Raw genomic sequence first — 13,058 nt, forward strand, 5'->3', positions numbered from 1 at the left:
CTGCCAGAGAATGTAAAACATTACATATATGTAATTTGACTGTGCAACTATAATCTGAGCACAAATTGAAGCTAATTTAAATGTTTTTTTTTATGTTGAATTGCTGTTTTTTCTTTTGCTTTCTTGTTTTCGTTGAATAAACTTACTTTTTGGTTACTTTTTCGCAAAAATAAAGTTACTTTTTTGAATTGTTTAGGTTACAAAAAAATCGCCCTAGTTATCACATTACACAGGCTTTTCATCTTCAAGAATAATTGCAATAGGTTCTACATCAACAGGTTTGTATATGCTGTAAGGTGAAACAGGGTAACCAATAAAAACAATGTGCCTACTTTTAACGTAAGTCCGATACGAATACTTATGTAACCCTCTCACGTCCAAGTCCCAGGTCTTGAGACATTTAAAAAGTTTTTGAAAAACTCCGATTTCTTTCACAGTGTGTACCTTCAAATAAGCAACATAGGTTTCTGATGCATGTGATAGATCAGACATGAAATTTTCATCGCAAGGAGATTTGTTGTGGTCTACCAAGGCAGATTGTCTCACGAGCTGGTGCATTTGCTTTTCATAATTGTCATTGGTAAGTGACTTGACATCTTTTAACTTTACGTCTCGAATTTTGTTAATCTTATGTCTAGAGAAGTATAAATCGTGGAAGTATTTGTTCATATTGACTCCCGATGTCCCGAAATGAAACGTCCTGGAAACATCCGGGATGATACATTCGCGTTCCCTCCTGATCTCAGACTGTCTCATCCACATATCCCAATCCCACGGCTTCTCTGGCTCGGGCCAGTTCGGTTCCAATTCTTCTTTAAACAGTTTTCGACTAAGCATCCAGCCTAAACCAGGGAATGTTTCGACTCGATACAACTGTTGAGCATCCCGACACGAGTGATCATAACCTTGGTCGTTCCAAGCTGATACGCAGTAGATCGTTGGGTCGATTTTCAGCAGCTCGATGGTTTGGCTAAAAAACTTGAAAAAGTCTGGCGACACGTCCAAATCATCTTCCAAAATAATGGCGTATTCGGCAGAAGGATTTAGTCCAAAAATTGCTGATAAACTAGAAAGGTAATTCTGAGAAATGCGGGCATTTTTGACGCCAACCGGAGTATGAAAGATTCCCTGCACACCAAATAATTTAGTTACTTGCATTGGTTCTTCAAAATGGCCGTCAATGAACACTGTGATCTTGCTGGGATTCGCCCCGCTTGCAGATAAAAGAGAAGATAGTGTTCTGTATAAGTAATGAGGTCTGTTGCTTGCTATCACTGCAACAGGTATGTTGTAAACTAAATTATCACTGAAGTTGCTGGCAGTGGTAAACAAGGACGGAATCTCGCAATTACACAATGCCTGGTAACCGTCAAATTTTGTACAAAACTCTTCCCGTTTTTTGTTCTCAGAAGTCGACGGCCAAGAGCAAGTGAAGCGCTTCACAGGAAAAGGGTTTAAAAGGATCTTTAACCTGACGTCATCAGCCCAGGACGCACTGTCTGTCGCCGTTTTTAAACGTTCAGCGGATACACGTCCTCTTTTGTCCGTTACTATAGCCCACATGCTTCTCCATTGCAATTGGTCGATCTTCGTGCTTCCAAGTTTCTTAAAAAGCTCCCTAGCATTTTTTCCTAAATGAAATGATGCTTCATCTTTGACAGCAATAATAATTATTCTGTTTTCATCTTGAATGGTGTTTAAAAACGTTAAAAGAGCATCATCTTCGCCTTCTAAATAAGTATCAAACAACTGTGAAGCTGTAATTGCACCTGTTAGTTGATTTAAGGTGATCACATGCAAACCTCTGTCGTTTTCAGATGAACTTTTTGACAAAATGATGGTGTTATTCAATTTTATTTCCACCAAATCTTTACTTGACACAACACCAATTTCCATGTTGCTGTAAATGTTTTGTTTTTCTTCAAACACGCCTTCAGTGTGATGGAAAGGTTTCGCATCTCTGTGAAGCGGATCGGCAAATAATATTTTATGTTGCTCATATCTTAATTTTGCTTCAATAGCTATCTTTAAATTTATAACGCAAGTAACAAAAAGTGCAAAAATGATGCTAATTTTGAAGAATCGCATGATAGATCTATTCCTCAGGGGGTATCGCCATGCCTTGTAAAACCACAGGACAGCATGTCGCACATCTTCGTAGTAATCCACTCGCCTTCGGGAGTTTCCATCATAGCGAGGGTTTGCCCAGTTCGGAGTTGACATAAAAGGCTTTGTCTCGGGCATTATGAATACAACTTGCTTACATTTCATAAAATTGTTTGAGGTAATTAGCAACCTAAAAAGAAAAAGACTGTAGGCAATTGTTTGACGTTCAGCACAACACAATACGGCTGGCAGACCATGATATGATTTAAGGAATGCAGCTGCTTCCACTAGATGAGAAATTCAACCAGCTCAGTGAAATAATAAAACAGGATCCGCAGCTAGGTATACACAAAGTTGTGAAAACCATACCGGTAGTAATTCGTTTGCTACTTTCACACAAAACCATGGCCACAAAAACCCCACTTATAATTATTATACAACGGAGTATAAAAACAAGTAAGGATATTTCTACACAAGCAATTGTAGGCTATGTGGCATAACATAAAAAGCAAAAAAATAGCCTATACTTTTGGAATAATTTTGAAAAAAAAGGTAAATCGTTGGAGCTCAATAATACAAAAAACCTGACAAGGAAACAAACTACTGATCATGATCACGTCATGTTAAGCTAGGATGAATTCCCGATAGTGTTTCACAAACTACGTATCTACAACTTTAATACAGAAAAACATGCATGGTCGTAGCACATATTGAACTGCACTGGATAATGGGCAGAAGAATTTAGTTTGGTTCCAAAGCACATGAAGACTGTTGATTGAAAAACAAAAAAATAATGCTGTCAAAATGTAACAAACTTTCTGCTAGCAATCATATGCTTTAACCAAAAATCAGTGATAACCGTTTATTAAGCAATTTGCATATTGTATAACAAAGTACTGTTGTCATGCAGTGCAGATATACTACCCCTTTCATATAACCATATCTTGCACAATTTAAAAGTTTGCAAGAGAATTGCAAATGAAAGACTCCAGGTGCACTACAGAAGTTTTCCTCTGCGATTTTCCAAAAAGTATTGTCCTTTATCAAGGTGAAATTGTTTCACTTCAGGACAAGTGACATCTTTGTACTTCCTGAACTCAGATTGAACAAGAAAAAAGTAATAATCTTTATCAGTGTACTTGATTTCTTTGTAGCCTCTTTGCAACAAGCTTTTATACAGCTGCAGCACTGCAGTTCTTGACCATGGCACCATTGTAACACATTCACTTTGCAATATCAATTTAATTCTTTTACCCTGAAAATCTTTGAAACAAGCCAACAGTGTCAAACCAAGCTCAAAGGCACGGCAGCAGTTTTTTATTATACAAAGATTACAGCAGATATACAAAGCAATGCTTGACAGGCACAAATTGGTAGTTTTTTGTTGCCCAGTGACTCTGTGACAAGAAATGCGTAAAGCATGTTGTAATTTGTTAATCTGATTTGAAGAATGTTCTTCGAAGCATTATTTATGATTTTCAGATATGGTTTTGGAGATTCCGATTCGGAGACAGCCTTTTTTCAGAGATTTTGGACAAATCACTGAAAAATCTCGACGAAAAAAAACAGTTGTCAAACAGCGCTTTATGATTATAATCAACTGAGCTAAAATGCAGTGGCAGTTTAAAACAAACCTGGTTTAAGCATAAACCATTTCGTTTGCATGGGAAGGTAAACATAAAAGCCGCCAAACTAAATGATCCCTACAAATTCTCTAAAAAACAAAAACCGTCGCTGCATTTTCAAAAAATCACGGAATAGGTGTTCTCTGAATTGAGATATCCCGAATATTCCAAGACTAAATGATTCTTTAGGGTTGTAAGGGCCAAGAAAAAATTTGAACATTCATTGCAAATTTGAAATAAATATTTTCTGTTTTTTATTCAGAAGGAAATGAATTATTCTTGAAGTTTTTGAAAATTCTCAACAAAAGAAAATAATTCAAAACAATAACAAGACAAAGAAACATTCATTTCAAAGAGCCCTGGCGGGCATTTACATTCAACCAAGAAAACTGTCAATTTGTAACATTCTCACATGCTATGGTCTTGTGGGGCAAAAGAATAGAAAAAGCATTTATAGTACACTTGCAAAATGTTTAATAAACGCAATTGCAAAAAACTTTATTCAGAAAATATCCTACGCTTTCCAATGGCTATGATGTAGCAACAGCCATTTATGTTTATGTAACTTTATACTTAAATATTTATATTTAGGTAAAGAAAATATGCACAACTAAAAACAAAGTTTTAGACACTTTTTCCTTTGTTTCATTCGAAAAGTCACTCAAAAATACGAGTTTCTCTGCTGTCGGATGATTAGTACTTGCGATGCAATTGAAAATGGTTGCAAGTAAATTCAGTAAAGCAAAGTTTTTTTGAAAACAAATAAATGCATTTAGTTGGCATTGATGACAAAAGCAAGTCAGCTAATATAACATCACCATCATGTATTGTATACGGTATGCAATATGAGTAAGCAAAACTTGTGTGGGCAACGTAAAAAATCCAGTCTGATAAACCAATATTTTACATTTTTATGTAGACAAGGCACCATATAAAGTAGGCCAATGATGATAAAAAAAAATCGATTTGCAGAAATTCTAAATTTTTGACAAAACAGGAGATTGTATAAAATTGTTACTATGAACACATTTTGTCAATCTCTTCTAAAAATAAAAATAAAACAAGTTTTTAACACTGTGTTTTTATGGGTATGAAAAAATAACCAACAGAAAATTTATATTGTTAGAATAATCAATAAAAATTTTTTTTATCTCTGATAATCTCTAATATTATCATTAAAAATAAACTGGATTTTAGTTTGTGGAAAAATCTTTCAGTAAATATATTGCAGACTTTGAACAAACAATATTAGTAGTTACATAATGACAGGGAACACAACATATTACAATGATTACAACATATAAAATGTTGCAATTGCAGTATTTTTAACACATAAAGGATTCTAGATTCTTGTCAATTTTTATTGCTTTTAAAAACCAGTGTTTCACAAATAGAAGGACGAACAATGAACTTTATTCAACATGACATATAAAATTATATACTGTCAATAAACACTGTGATGTATAATTGTATATGAATAGTAGAACTTTTAAAAACCTGTAGTGATATTTGAACTATACCGTACTTAATAAACAACTTCTCAAAGTGACTAGCACTTTTTTTAAATGAAAAAACATCTCCAAACATGTAAATGCAGTTAATAAGTTACCCTATTTATTCGAGTATATGATGCAAAGTTTTGTACCAAATGTTCAATCACAAAGATGGAGTGTGACTTACACGAATAGTTTCAAAGTGTGAGTTAGAAATGTTGTATCGTTTAAGTTAGGAATACGACTTATATAGTATACACTTGTGCAACATATGCTCAAATAAATACTGTATATTATATATATGTTTGAAAATATTCATATCCATTATCCAGTTATATCAAAACACAATTAAAAACCAAGAACTTATGTTGACATGACACTTCATCAAATTACCAATAACTAATCAAATCATTTTTACACAATTCTTTATTCAGCATAACTGGTATTGACTGAGTAAGTTATCAAGCCTAAAAATTCACAGTCAAATAGTGAAATCTCTAAACTTCTACAAAACAACACTTAAGACTAAAACAATGATTTGTGTCAACGAAGATTTTCTTTCAGAATTTATTAAAAATCATGACTAATTGTGCAAACATAAGGTTGACCAAAAACACTTGTTCTGCCAATCCCGAAATCCTTCAAACATATCCAAAAAATACAGGAATATTATTTTACACTATTCATGATATGGCTCGACAATAAGAAGGATCAGCTTTACTTTGTTCCCAATGAGATAACACATAGTACTGCAAGGCTGCATAGTACCGCAAACAGCAGGCAACTGGAAGCAGCAAAGTAACACATAGTCATCAAGTCAGCAACCAAAATTATTAGACCTGTACATTATTGTTGAGACACATATCATCTTGCCTCTGAGGCAAATAAAAAGGAACTTTTACTGAATGAAAATGAATTGGAAACAAAGTTTTATGCGTACGGCAAAAAACAGTGTGAAACTTTATATGTGAAAGCATTGATTCATGTTAATATAAAAAAACATTTACTTTCCAAAAGTTTGACTGCTGAAATTGTACCACTTTTAAACGTTTCTGTCCAGAAATCGAGAGACTGTCAAAGACAAAAACTAGTACACTAATTTGTTCAAAAAACAAAATAGCACCTTGGTGTCATGCTGTCATCTCAAGTTATAAAATAATAGCAATTTAATTGAAGTGATCTGTAAGCAAATTACATAGAAAACACCAAAATAATACAAACTGCTGTCTGTTATAAATACTGTACAGATAAATTTGGTTGCGATACAGGCATAAACACAAATAATCCTTAACTAATTATATATATTTATTTTTCATGAACAATCTGGTGAAACCATCAAAACTGGTTAGCAAAATCTTGATTTAGAACAGAGATCAGTAACTAAAAACCCATACTTAACCGAGCGTAATAGCAGTATAAAAAGCACCATTGCAAGTGTTGAAAATTTACACTTCATGACAAAATGATCTGTTATATATACACATATGATGATATATTGTTCAAATAAAATGATAATTTCTAAACATGCATAAAAATGTTACACACTATACTGCTATATGATTTTCTCCCCTTTGTTCTGTACAGCAGTTGTTACTGTTGTACTCAACAAGTAGCCTAAACACTAAGTAGGCTATGCAGCAAACAAATATAGGTGTAACAGTAATTAGAAAGCAAAATAAGGACTAATTATTTTGTTTACAAAAATTATGCACACCCTTTCACTACAATATTCATTAAACTTTTGACACTTTTTGACATTTAAAATCACAGAACATTTAGGGATTGCAAAGTCTTAAAAGGAGCAAAAAAACCTTTGTGTTGTTAAAAATTAAAAAAAAAGCTACTTAATGCAAACGTGGCCGTTTCTCCACTTGATCAGGATGTCCGCTTGTAGATGGATGTTTATTAGTTGGTAATTTAGATGATACAGGTTTGCTTACATGCTGGCTCGGTGCACCAGTCAGTTGTGCAATTTCTTGTGCGTGTTCTTCATCAAATTCAATAAAACCTCTCCCATCAAGTTTGTGCAAACTTATCCAACCTTTCAAGCAGACACATACACCATTTAAAATAAATGGAGACACAATATGTACTTTACCTGGTTCTCTGTCAAAGTTTACATATTCTTTTGGTGGAATAACACCTTGAGTATAGTCAACATTCAAAGGAAAACACTGAAGCATAAAATTTGTTCCCGAGTTTACAAATGCTATTTCAATTCTTCCAGCTTGACAACTTGTTGTAAATCTTTGACGTCTTTCTTCCTCTGAACTGTCTTTATACCCAGTGTATTTTATTTCCGTTTCACCGCTTAAACGCCGAAAAATGTCATTTGAATCGAACGCAGCCCTCTGGTCTGATACAAGCCGTGGCATTTCATACAACATAATGATAGAGACAAAACATTGAACAATACGGTATTGTTTCAAAGAATAGATTATCTTGCAAACATGTAAATCAAAAAGTGTAGCAAATTTAAAAACATCCTTCAATGTAATACTTTTTCTGTGCAAATTTGTCCAAATCAATCTCATGAAATCCAAGCAACAGCAGGATACCGTACTTTTGTGATCAATCTTTGAGATTTTCTAAAGTTGTAGCCTACGGTACCTCAGTGTATATCTGAGTAAGCTATACTGATAACAAAATAATTGTGTTTGACAAACTGTTGTAAGAAAAAAAAATTTAGCTGATGAAAGTTTGATTTTGAATAAAAAACTAACTTGGTATGTCAGCGACAAAAGAACTCTGGATTTATGATTTGAACCATTTGCGAACAAGCATTGATTAAATTAGAAAATGGAAACATGGCAAATTGCAGATTAGTGTTGCCAAATGCTACAGATAAATCTTCCGACAGCAACCTTAAAAATTACCAAATCTTTTGTTTTTAGACTTTTATCATTGCAGTGCATTTCTCAAGAAAAAAATTTCAACACTTTTGGTGGTATTTTTTGTTTTTCCTTATGACCATAATTTTTAAACAATTTTTCTTCCTTGCAACCGTTGACTCTCAATTTCTTGACAAGTATAGACTGTAGCTTATTAATTATCATTGTTTTAGTCTTAAACATTTTTACAATCACAGATTCTAGTCTCCAGCAATCTAAAATTCTCCAAGTTGCATAAACTTTTTTTTTAATCTGGCAACGCTAATCCCAAATGCTCATACCAGAGTTGCCAAATATTTCAATCAATCAATCATTTTATTTTTCGTCATTAACGCGTCCGGGACGAAAAAGATACTAACTACAAAAATCGATATAAACCTACCAGCACGTTAACGAACGGAAAAAGGTGGGAAAACCTTGAAAGGTTTAAATCTTTCAAATTAAATCTTTAAATCTTGAAATCTTATGTCCATTTATACACTTTGGAGAGTTTTGACGGTACATTACCGGTACTGGTTTTTGATCCTGTGTGCCAACATAATTATATAGCTCACAACATACTTTCGTCAATGTCATAAGTGCGTTGTGCGTTCAGCAAATTCTTCTAAGTGTGTCGCCTCGGAACTTATTATTATTATTATATTATTTATTTGCAATCAGACTCAAAGTCCATAGAATTCAAATTTTTAACAGTCATCACACAAAATATCAGACTAACACAACATCAAGCACTCAAGCAGGCTACATCAATCAACGTACAAAATACTGTTGTAGTGAATATAAAATGTAGAATTAAAGTAGTAATCAGAAGACATAACATTGCGCAAAAGTGGATTAATTGATCTTTTGCAACGTTCTACAAATGCATAGCAATTTTTTCTTAATAGAGCAATTGATTCCATTTATAAAACATTTGATTCCATTTGGAGATGCGATATAAGGTACCAACACTTCAGATAATTTTTTTTAGGGATCCGTGACCGCTTCGTATCAAAAGGTACCAAAACGAAAGTACCAAAAGGGGTCCGCCAAGACAAAAAATTTGAGAACCATTGTCATAGATGATAGTGCAAGAAACAATAAAAGTTTTTCATTTGAATCAACAGAGTTTATAAAGAATGAAATAAACTCTTGGTCCGATTGGTTCAGCACTTCCCTACAACAGCTACCTTCCGTTGAAAACACTGGTAAATGTTCGGACATAGCTATTAGCTATCATATGTTTTGCGATGCTTTTCTGCTTTAGTAATAAATGGTTTGATAAACGTGGTTCACTGCTTTTAGAAAATCAATCAGAAAAGGTTTCTCTTCTTCATTGTTTTAATGCAAAAAAAAGTCTGCAGCAGGCTATAGGCCTATCAGTGGTTCCCAACTCGTTTTTAAGGCGACCCATTTAAAAAAAAAATTCAGTTCGGTAAAATCTTGCAACCCAAACAAATTGTCGTAGTATTTTAAAAGCCATACAAGATGGCGTGGCAAACAAACAGCACTACAAAAGCAGTAACTTTTTCCGAAAATAATATGTTTATCAAATCACTAATGAGATAGCTGTGCTGGCTTGCTGTCAGTGAGTTTTTGAAATCGAGGCGTTATTTTGCTTAGCCACTTGTCGGCTTTAACTTCCAGCCGGTTTCGCTGTTTAGTTTTCAATAGGCCTACACAGTACACACATGGCGCTAAATGCAGTCTCACAAAGCCAAGTTGTTGTAAATGGAATCTGTTTTTGAATCACTAAACGTGAAACTGTGGGATACACTTTGTAGCCTACATGGAAGCCCAAAAGTGGATGTTTGCAGAATCTTTGGGGTCTTTGTCTTTGAAGGACGCAAAAGAAATACGATTTGCTGCTTTTGTCGTTATGTTCATAAACTGTTCTGCAACATGGATGGGAAGTTGAGGCAGATCTTTTCCAACAAATGGATCAATTATCCAATCATTTTGGCTATTAGCCTAAGTGTTAGAGATTCTCCATAGTACCGTAGTGCACAAACTTTTTGGCAAACTGTTCCAGGTGTCCAATTATGGTTTGCTTAATATCAACTTCCTTGCCACAAATATATTGCGTTAGCTGAGGAAATACATCGTAGCCTACTCATCTCTGGTGACATAACATTTCCAGAATATGAGTTTTTTGTAGTAAGCAGAAACTTTGGCGGCGCAATCAATCACCGCTAAACCGTTGCCTTGCATAGGTAAATTTAGAGAATTCAGAGAGTCAAATATATCGGCAAGGTGAGCAACTTTTGCGTTGAAATATTCTTGCAAAAACTTCTCGGCTAATCTCACACAGTTCTTTTGCTTCAGGAAGATAGCAATCTCCTCCCACAAATTAAAAACTCGATTCAGGACACGACCTCGTGACAACCATCGCACTTCTGTGTGCAGCAGCAATGCTTGAGATTAATCAGAATCCATGTCAGTGTACAAAGACGAAAACAAACGCCGATTTAGTGGACTTGCTGTGATGAAGTTTACACACTTCACATCATTCAACACTTCGTGCAGCTCTTGAGACAGCTTTTTTGTAGCAAAGACCTCACTGTGAAGAAAGCAATGAGTCCATACAGCACTTGGGACTTTGTTTTTGATGCGTTTTACCACATCAGACTATGTGTGGCCCAACGTGTGGAAAAATTTGTCATGGTTTGTCCTACATAGTGTTCGTGACACATAGTGCACGTTACAATGTATATCCCGTAATTTTGGCAAGTTAATTTATGTTTGAGACTGAAATTTTTGTTGGGTTTACATTTAATAATAATATTAACAATAATAAAAACGAAAACTGGTAAAACTTCATGCACTACGATCATGCTACAAAGCTTTCTGATGTCTCGACATAAAACGCTTCATGACTTGTGTTTATATTTTCCAGTTTTGAGATCGATCTCTTCACGTTTTAAATTTTTTTTATTGTTATTTTTTCGTCGAAGATACAATATGCCTGAAAAACAAGCGACCCAAAAAAATAATCAGGCGACCCAACTTTAGGTGGCGAGTGGCGACCCATGTGTTGGGAATCACTGGGCTATATGTAGCCTTGTGGTTGTTTATTACAACAATCACGGTCACTGTCGTGCGTCTGCCACCACCACCTAAAATTATTTAATTTCAATAGGCTACTATTAGCCTACATGCTAATATGTTACTAACGCAATACGCCTTTAGCCCTTTAATTAACCGAACTACGTATATTGTACTTATTCAAAGAACCTTTTGACTCTCGTTACTTTGTTGTATAGATTTGTTTGTAAAGAATACGGTATTACAACAATGAAGCTGCATCACTCTCCAGCGGTTTGGTTGGAAATTTATTTGAAAAACGCCAAGAAAGTCCATCCCTCTCCGATACCGAAGTCACCCGCATGCCATCAAGACCATTTTAATTGATCATCACTATAATATAATGTTCAAATAATAATTAGTGTATATTCCTGAACCCATCAGTTATCGATTCCTGTTTTAAAACAACACCACTGTCGTTGCTGCGAAAAGTTCATTTTATTTACAAACGAAACACTGTAGGCTTATATAGTTTTTTGTATAATAAGCTCACCGTACGTTTATTAAATGCTAGTGTTTTTGATTTTTCTTTTTTTTATATTGGTTGTGAGATTCAGTCGTCCCCGCATGGCTTCATCAACTGCCACACCTCTAGTTGCTTTAGGTATGTGGAGCCTACTGATTCTTTCAACTAATTCATCTATTTTAAACTGTTTGGTTTGGTGGCCGTGCTTAACTTTACTTTCATCGACGTATGCTTTAAATTTACATCGCATGCACGTTATAAACTTCTGTGGTTTTGCCGCCGTTTCCTTTTGTTGGTTTGTTCCCGTAAACTATTGGTAACTTTATCATTGCTGTTTTTTTCCGACAAAGAAAAATAAATTGAATTGAAATGGTTCTCATATCGGAAACAATTTTTTGTGTCAAAATTCTTTGACAGAAACTAGTCAAAAGATAAGAATTAGTAAAATTGTGTCAGTATAGTGAAATTGACAAACAGAACCTGTGTAAGTTACAACAGTTACAAAGTTGTCAACTTCCTATCGGTCAGCCCAAGTAATTGTTTTTGCAATCAAGCGATTGACAACGAATCGAGACAGTTAGATAGATCATGAAGATAAGCAAGATCACCAATAGCAAAGTAAGCAGGCAATCGGTTGAAACTAACCATCATTATTTGACATTCTTACTGCGTCATATGTTGGGTGGTAAGCCTATGGTCATAGGTTATACCACAGAGTTATACCTGCAACCTGTGTGTATACCACAGAGTTATACCAACATTTTACATTTAGTGTAGGCTATGTGAAAGCAATGTGGGCTATCATTGTGACATATGACCGCCTCAATGTCTTTAAGTGTCTTATCAATACAAAGTAGCCTAGCCTGTAGTGTATAAGCTACGTAGGTTACAACGTGGTCTAATGTTTCGTGATGTTTCAGCTAAATGTCAGCGTTTGTCCAAAGTTTGCGTTGAGACGACGTCCACACACTCATTTTTACACCAAAAATGACTAATTTTTTGCTTGGAAAAATCGTAAGTGTTGCTCTATGCTTATGTGACGACATCGTTAACTCTATTTATGATAAGTTATTAAATTTTGTGACTTCAGTCGTAATTGTAATAAAAACATCTGATTGTGCACAAAGTTTGTACACTGAAATTGAGAGAGGTATGGTGTACAAGTCTCAATCAGCAAAAGTTGCAGTTTTTACATCGTTTCAACGTCATGCGACGTGTAAAAACGGCAGCATTCGCCGTTTGGGGAACGGTAAGCATTCACATGACCACAGGTATCACTGGGGCCTGAATATACACATGGCTGAAACGAACCAGTGACTACATTTCTGATGCAACTGCCTTATTTTTGTCTAGCATCAAAGTTTTTTTGTTTTTTTTAATTGAGGTTGCCAGGAAGGGACTTCTAAGGTTGGCT

At 34.8% G+C, this 13,058-nt stretch overlaps 1 protein-coding gene and 1 pseudogene across 1 annotated transcript; both read right to left on the minus strand.

The window, feature by feature from the left end:
- Window positions 1–90: 90 nt before the first annotated feature.
- LOC145780548 (protein O-linked-mannose beta-1,2-N-acetylglucosaminyltransferase 1-like) lies at window positions 91–2,244 on the minus strand. Its single transcript, XM_082592175.1, has 2 exons — window positions 259–2,244; window positions 91–141 (listed from the first exon to the last, which is right to left on the minus strand). The coding sequence occupies exons 1-2, from the start codon at window positions 2,242–2,244 to the stop codon at window positions 91–93; spliced, it is 2,037 nt and encodes a 678-aa protein (XP_082448301.1).
- A 4,807-nt stretch (window positions 2,245–7,051) lies between these two features.
- Window positions 7,052–7,611, minus strand: LOC145781422 (core-binding factor subunit beta pseudogene; annotated as a pseudogene).
- Between the last annotated feature and the right edge of the window lie 5,447 nt (window positions 7,612–13,058).

This window comes from Aplidium turbinatum, chromosome 12 (genome assembly GCF_918807975.1).
Source record: "Aplidium turbinatum chromosome 12, kaAplTurb1.1, whole genome shotgun sequence".
Classification (NCBI taxonomy): domain Eukaryota; kingdom Metazoa; phylum Chordata; class Ascidiacea; order Aplousobranchia; family Polyclinidae; genus Aplidium; species Aplidium turbinatum.

Excerpts from the sequence above, each read along its gene's own strand:
- LOC145780548 (XM_082592175.1), bottom strand. The coding sequence starts at position 2,244 with ATGCCCGAGACAAAGCCTTTTATGTCAACTCCGAACTGGGCAAACCCT. Across the intron at positions 142-258 it reads CTGTTGATGTAGAACCTATT|TTTATTCAACGAAAACAAGA; the intron begins GCAATTATTCTT and ends CCAAAAAGTAAG.